General features: G+C 42.2%; 1 protein-coding gene across 1 annotated transcript; it reads left to right on the top strand.

Moving 5' to 3' along the window:
* Positions 1-300: 300 nt before the first annotated feature.
* Positions 301-6,917, top strand: LOC308126429 (visual system homeobox 2-like). Its single transcript, XM_080490820.1, has 5 exons — positions 301-762; positions 1,167-1,254; positions 1,858-1,981; positions 3,595-3,775; positions 4,773-6,917. Exons 1-5 carry the CDS (start codon positions 333-335, stop codon positions 5,123-5,125), a joined length of 1,176 nt encoding a protein of 391 aa, XP_080346946.1. The 5' UTR covers positions 301-332; the 3' UTR covers positions 5,126-6,917.
* The last annotated feature ends 1,350 nt before the right edge of the window (positions 6,918-8,267 follow it).

Genomic DNA, 8,267 nt, shown 5'->3' with positions numbered 1-8,267 from the left:
AAAATCTATCTGCAAATATGAACACATGTTATAATGATGAATTGACAGGCAGAGGTGTGTCGCTGATGATCAACATTGCGGGAAAGTTTGAAATAAATTCATTAAATTCATTAACTGTCTCTCAAAGCGAATGATTCCGAGTTTCCGTCGCATTTAATGGTCACTAATCGGCTTTATCCTCGTTGATGAGGCTTCACGGAGCTGTCACAAAACTTGAGCGTGCAGTCTCTCCCGCGCTGTGATTGGCTGCCGCCAGATGCCTGTTGCATAAAACCAGGCCGGAGCTCCGGAGAGGAGCATCACACTGGCTAAAAAGTCTCCTCGCGACCATCATGACCGGGAAGGATGGAGTTGTGCTTTCAGACACGGAGAACAACCAGAAGCCCTCCACACAGACCACTGTGAACCACGGAGGGCCCCTGCAGCCCCCCGCGGTGTGGAAGATGGCCCCCGCCGTGCAGCGGCGCACCGGCTTCGGCATCCAGGAGCTGCTCGGCCTCAACAAGGAGCCGCCGGCGGCGCCCCGGCGGCCGCTGGAGGCTCTGCCGCACCGGGCGCACGTCCTGGCCGCCAGGTCGGCCCTCGGACACGGCGGACTCGGCGTCAGCATGGGTTTACTGGGACCTGAGGGAATACACTCGTTTTACAGCCAGCCGGCTTTCCTGGAGGTGCTGTCCGAGGCGCAGAACGTGCACCTGCAGCCGCTGCACCGGGCGACGCACATGGACGCGCAGATGGACGCGCAGCACTCCGCCAGCTCCGGTGAGCGCACGCTTCATCGCAACTGTCATCTTCCGCCAAAGAGAACGTTTAACCACTTATCTATTTTCAGTCACAATTTGAAATTTGTGCCTATTTTGATTTTTAATCTTCTGCAATAATCTCGTGCGTCAAAATGAGCGTCGACCGAAAAAAAGGCTTTATTTAAAAAGTTAAATTCACCACAAGCACAATATGCTTGTTGTTGTTTTTGTTTTTTAAATCTCGTGGTGAAATTTGAAAAATGGCCTTCACGAGGCCTTGGCATTTATTTCTGTCCATCGTGTCTGAAAATCAGAACGAATTTACCCCATTTGAATATATATAAAAACTGTTTGTTATTTTTACATTACGTTTTTCTTTTATAAAGATCATTTTAAATGTGATCGTTGTTGTCCCCCTCACAGATTCTGATGATTTGAGCTCCTCCGGAGATCAGAAATTTTCGAAATCCTCGTTGAGTCAGAGCAAAAAAAGAAAGAAGAGACGACACAGGTAAACACTCACACAAAAAAACAAGATTATTATTGAAGGATATGATTTTTGGAAACATTTAGAGTCGTGATATCCATGTAGGAATATGTTGGGCCTTTTGTGATCTAGTTAGATTTTTTTCTTCTTAAAGTACATCTCATGTTTGAAAAAAAATATGAATCATTTTGTTGGAATTGCTTAATATTATTTTTAAACAATTCCCAGCAATTAGAATTTTTTCATTCTTTCATACACCTGCAATCTCTGTATGTGCTTATTTCACTTGGGTTTAAATAAAAACATTTTTACCAGTATTGTTATTAATACAGTACAATTTAAAAAGCAAGTGGTTGCTATTTTAAATATTGTTGCTCATCTAAATTATAAATAATAGAAATTTCAACATGTTGCATATTTGGAAGGAAACATAGAATTAGGATTTAATTTACAGCATATAAAACCAGATTAACATTGGAGAGTATACAATTTTAAAAAGTGGATGAAAACAATAAAGAAAACAACAATTGTGTAGAATTAATATGAAATTATAAGAGCCTTTATTAAATTTCCAGGAAGTTCTAAATGGAAAAAAATAATATTTTCTGTGCCTTATTTTATCATCAGAACCATTTTCACGTCGTATCAGCTGGAGGAGCTGGAGAAAGCCTTTAATGAAGCTCACTATCCCGACGTATATGCCCGAGAAATGCTCTCTATGAAGACTGAGCTGCCTGAGGACAGAATACAGGTGAGGATGAAGAAAGAGTCCGTTCGTTATCATCTTGAATTCAAAGTCCTATCGATTCTTCTCTCAAAGTGGAAACAGATAAATCATGTATTCCCTGCAGTTTGGGCAGCTTCAGCTTGAAATTACATCCTCTGATTGTTAAAAGCAGCTTGGAGCCACACAGACAGACATTCCGAGCCTGCAGTCGTCATCCTCACTCCGAAACAGCCAATTCACCCTCACAAGTAATTAGTTAATAGTGGAGGAGTTATCAGGTTTCTCCCTGTGAGAGGCAGGCCGCTGCCACCCAATGTAATGATAACTACATAGAAATTAATTAGCAGAGGTCAGCGGCTGAGCAGAGGGCTGCTCCAACCTGCTATGAGCATTTTAATTTCCCGTGATATTTGAGCGCCTGTCTCCCATCGACCAGGCCTAGAAATTAACTTATTTTTCAATCAGCCTCTTTGCCCCCAGTCCCCAGTCCCCAGTCCCCCCCCCCCCCCCCCCCTGCCAGGAAGAAGACACATACACACCAGCACACACACCCCCATGCACACTCACACTGTTGCTGTCAGAAAGCATGATTGCTCATCTGGGGCCCATCTTTTTATGAGATGGAGGTTATCGTCACATCTACCTGAATAGCTTTCCAGGCCCGGCTTTCATCGTTTTTAATTCCAAGTCTACACACACACACACACACACACACACACACACACACACACACACACACACACACACACACACACACACACTGCACCTTACAACCTCATTCTTCCTCCTCGGCCATTTTAGGATGCTCATTTTTTGCCCCCCCCCCCCCCCCCCCTCGATTCTCCTCATCCATATTCACAGGCGTGCTGAGACTATTACAAGGTCTGGCTTGGTGGCAATCAATTTATGCACTTGAGGAGCCAGAAGCCGAGCAACACACCGGCGTGCACACACACTGACAGAAGAGATACAAGACGATATATTCTACAGATGAGGAGGGAATGAAATATTTAACTGAATTCCAGGTCTTGTGTTGCTGAGTTGTTTGGATTATGAGTCTGTAGTGGAACGGTGAAAATGGATGTGCACAAGCAAACTGCCAAATCTCAGTGAAGAGCAATGGGAATGAGCTCCTGCAGTCAGTCCTCCTCAAAGCAGATGGGATTAATCCTCTAATATTTATATCCTAATCTGCAAAATGGAAGATTTCTGAATTCAGATGGCACAGTATGTGGATCAAAGCTAAAAAAAAAAAAAAAGCACTAACTGTGTAGTTTTATGACAAATATAGAGATTGTGGCTTTAGTTTGGAGATTGGGATGTTTCTGTCGCTCTCCTCACGTTGTGCATGAGTCCTTGAACTTTCTCCTATAATGTACAAACACCTTGCATGAAACCAGGCTTTATGTATACTTCATGAACAAACAAGAAATTTGTTGCCTGAAAATTACATCTCTTCTTCTCTTACTCAGAATAATTTCTATGAATATATTTCTCACTTCTGGATTTCAAGCTGGACTAATTTCCTTTGATTTCACGTCAAACTTACAGATTAAAGCTCAAATATTTCCTGAAATGAGGAAGATAAGTCGTGACTTTAGAACGAATAACGATGTATTTACCCTTCCTTTGCCCAGGTGTGGTTTCAAAACCGTCGAGCCAAGTGGAGGAAACGGGAGAAGTGTTGGGGTCGCAGCAGCGTGATGGCCGAGTACGGCCTGTACGGCGCCATGGTCCGCCACTCCATCCCACTGCCCGAGTCCATCCTCAAATCAGCCAAGGAAGGCATCACCGACTCCTACGCTCCCTGGTTACTGGGTGAGTTACAGCTCAGTGGACCCAAAGAATAAACATTCACTCAACATTCAAGCATAATGTCTTTATTGAATTCCTTGTCAATTCAGGTATTAACTCGTTTCCTGGGAGGAGGGGAAATAAATCCATCTTCTGACTCAAACAGAGAGCCCAGGTTTTAGTCCCACAAATTCTGGGTTCAAACAAAACTTAATTTCTCAATATTCAGTTCAGACAACTTTAGTTATCCCACAAGGGGCAATTCATTCTGTCATAGCTTCCCAGTGGATATTCACTCATATGGTCAGTCAAAATCTAAAAAAATGATTAATCTGTCAGGGAAACATATTTAAGCATGGGACAGAGGGAGGTGTCAGAACATGTTAGGTAACCTACGTATGCAGTGGTAGAGCAAGATGAAACAAGATACGATCCAACATAAAGCAAATAAAATATAAACAAGAAAATATAAAATATATTGGAAAAAAACCAACAAGAAATGTTTGTTAAAATGTTAAAATATTTCAAATGGCAGAGGGAATTATGGAGTTTGAGTTCAGTACATAATATATATTATGTGTATATATAAGTAATATATTACTACAAAAATCCCACAAACTTGCAAGAATGCCCAGAACGGCCCACAGCCCTGGACTCGAACCAGGGATCGTCACCCTGCGACGCAGACCACTCCCCCCTCCTGCAGCCTGTGTTTGACATTTGAGCTCAAGCTTTAGTCATCATGGCAGAAAGTGACACATCAGAAGCCAATAAAAGTCCCAGCGTGTCAATAAAAGGTTCCTGTCAATACAGTGATAATCCTACTTCATCAAGCCCGATCAGAGCAAATCTCCCCCATCACCTCGTGTCAATTGATTAGTTTAGATCCTTTAAATCAATGAGGAGACTTTTAATTGAATAAGAGCTCTTATTTCCCCCTCAAGTTGTTCACAGTGTGTTAGGATGTCAAACCCTAACCCTAATTCCAACAAGTGACACTAATAACCCATTTTTAACGCAGGTATGCACAAGAAGTCCGTTGAAAGTACACACTCCCCTCCAGGAAAACCCTGCAGCCTCACACCTCCTCCTCCGCTGCCGCCGCTGCCGCCGCTGCCGCCGGCTCCCGCGCCGGAGAAAGCAATGGACAAAGTGACGATGGAGGACGTCGTGCAGAAACAGAGCAAAGACTCGAGCTCACCTTTTTCTAAAGAGGAGCTGAGGGAGAACAGTATCGCTGTGCTGCGGGCGAAGGCGCAGGAGCACAGCGCCAAGATGCTGGGTACAGTTTCTGAGAGGACAAACAGTCACAAGGAGGAGGCCGAGGATCAGGCCACGGAGCAGGAGACGACGGAGGTGGAGAGCAGCAACTGAAGAGGGACGGACGGCTGAATAAGTGCGGAGTAATAAACCACGAACCGATGAACTTTCTACTTTATGTCACACAATAACGTTGGCTCACCCGTCAGGCGCACTCGCCTCATATAAATGAGTTCTCTGGCTTCTTTAACCCCACGAATGATCTTATTTCTGCCTCTTTGGATCCTGAAAAACTCTCTGCAGTTAACTAAAACTGCATTTTGGTGGGAGAGATGAGCGAGATTCCCCCTCGTGTTTCTAACAGATGGTCCGACCTGGAGCTCCAGTAGAATACACAAACATATTTATTCTCTGTGACACGGCAGCTTTTCATTCAATAGAAGTAAGGAACCTTTCGGTATGGATAATCGCAGCGGGGGGACACGACGAAGCAAAGGTCTTTACCGACTTTAAAAGCTTGACTTGACGTGTTTGTTCACAACTAGACATCCAGGTGTTGCTTTGAGGCCTCTGCCATTCAGTGAAATACAATTCCCACTTATACGAACATAAGTTTGTTATTTTCCGTTGTTAAAATAAATGTTCTGTACATATTGAAATTGTTCAATAGTGAACTATGATGTATATTAAACATGTTATCCGTTTGTCTCTGTATAAATGTAACTGTAGTCGAATTAAAAGTTACTGATATCTAAAATGTCTTTCCATTGCTTTGTCTTCCTGTACTGAAATACAAAATACTGCCCATAGCCCCGCCTAAAGCCAAAACCACACATTAGTAAATGCTTGGAAATAGATCAACTGAAAGATGTGTGAATTGAGTGATTTTGAAACAGAAAGCCTGTCATTCATTTACCTGTTTGACCCGAAGCAACAGCCGCTCACTGAGCTCGGCTTTAAACCGCTGAGCAATAAAACCTATAAAAACGTCCTACAGCTTAACATGTAACAACGTCAGTAAGATGTGTTTTGTTTGTCTGTTTATTTATCCTACACCATATCACAAACGACCTCCTCTGTGAGACCAAGCAGAAAAATGATGGAGGAAATGGCGTCTGTATTTAGCCACTGAACTAGATAAATACTAACGACCATTGACATTCTAATACCCCGACACAGTGACGCATAGGAGTGCAATTCACCCGAGATAACCTCTATCGCCATATTTCTTCTTCTTCTTCTTCTTCTTCTTCTTCTTCTTCTTCTTCTTCTTCTTCTTCTTCTTCTTCTATCTTAATTCTCCTTTTTGTTATTATTAACGTTGTTGTGATCATCATCCTACATGATCCTCTAAACAATATTTTTATAGATTATTGTTTTTAAGGATCAGTTTGCTCTGACTATGTATTTATTTATGAATCTCTCTCTCTCTCTCTCTCTCTCTCTCTCTCTCTCTCTCTCTCTCTCTCTCTCTCTCTCTCTCTCTCTCTCTCTCTGACGTGGCCATATCGACTATAACATGGTATTTAACACTAAATGGTTACAGAGATTCCTTTTGCTACAGGGGTTTCAAATTATAACACGATGAGCCCCATTTCACAGAGATTAAACTAAAACTCTGCACCACCAACACATTCGATTCTCATTTTTATATTTTGTCTCATGCTTGGAAGCAATTTATTTTCCACATTTTAAGATTGTTACCTCTTCTTCTTCTTCTTCTTCTTCTTCTTCTTCTTCTTCTTCTTCTTCCTCTTCTTCTTCTTCTTGCTTAATGGTGGACGTCACTCAACATTAGGGTGTGGTACTACCACCTACTATGAAGATTGTTACTGTCTGTTTGATGTCATGTATAGTTATGTAAGTTTACATGTATAGTCTGAACCTATTAAATGTTTGGTTTTTGAATCGGTCTCGGTGACAGTTATGGCAGATTCAGCAATGAAAAATATAATTTTTTTCTATCATGATTTTTATTTTCCTCAACAAACTGAGTTTCAATGAAATTCTATTGACTCAACACCCCGTTTACACGAGAACGTTTGGAAAACCACTTCAGAGGTGAAACATTTTTCAAAAACACTCCATGTCTCCGTGTTAGATGAGGGGAAAACTTTTCGAAAGTGCTCCAACTCCATCTCCATGTAGACGGCGGGTCACTTTGAGCACCTGCCAGATTGTCTTTTTTGAGACGTGTTGCTGCCATCAAACACAAAATGAGTCAATATTATCTTTTGAATGGCAACCTGTTTTAATTTCAGCTCTGTTAATGTTGTATATCCCATATTAGACCGTTTTTCAACGGCTGTCAGAGGTCCAACAACTTCCTCAAATCCAGCTTTGGTCCAAAATGATGTTTTTTTCTCTGCGTTGTTTATAAACAGTTTCCCATCCACCCAGCACCATGAAAATTACTGGAAAAGATGTAGTACATATGCCAGACCTATAGGTGGCACTGTAAGTTTGCCACAGAAATACAATAAAAACAGAGAAGAAAACAAAGAGCATGCAAAAATCCTCATATTCGAGAAGTCGAACAGATCTTATTAAACTGACTCGCATCCGTAGCTTTTGCAGCATGATCTGGAGCATGTAGTCCGCCATTGTTGACGTTGTTAAGTGATGCTGCGGAGGATCGCGGGGTTATCAGGTCAAGGGGTGAGAAGATCGACGTCATCGTTTTCAGCAAAAGTGCGTCTTGCCCATCTACACGTCAAAGTCGAGTCAGCGTCTTCAAATTTCTCCACTGTGGAACCCATTTAAAAAAAACAAAAAACTGTTTTCAGGTTCCTAAGACGCCGCGCCGTTTAGATGAACAGCCAAAAACCAACGCAGTTACATGAAACAGCATTGTCGTGTAGACGGGTCCTAAAAGTCCCTCTAGTGAGCTCTGCAGAGAACAGGTTGTTGTTCTGTACCTTTACCTGCTGATGAACTGTGTCTGTTTGCAAGGAGAAATAACAGCGAAGACTTGTAATTTTATGGAGCGGAGCTCATCTACTTGTTGGGAGGTCAAAGTGAGTCTCCACTGCGAGATTGCGTAGTTATGATGTCATAAAGGGAAAAATCCCCAAATCATCTGTATGAGCACACATTTGCTAAAAAAGTGAAGCAATCAAGTGACGGAGATGATTTGGGGATTTTCTTCACTTCTGGGGCCTCACACACTATAGGGTCACATGTTACTGTTAGAAAACCTGTATCAAGTGAATGTTGAATAATATGGGACCTTTTAAAAAGAATCATTGAATTCAGT

This window comes from Lipophrys pholis, assembly GCF_963383615.2.
Source record: "Lipophrys pholis genome assembly, chromosome: 21".
NCBI lineage: Eukaryota > Metazoa > Chordata > Actinopteri > Blenniiformes > Blenniidae > Lipophrys > Lipophrys pholis.
The sequence above is the reverse complement of the archived record's forward strand: the minus strand, read 5'-3'. Positions and strand labels throughout refer to the sequence as shown.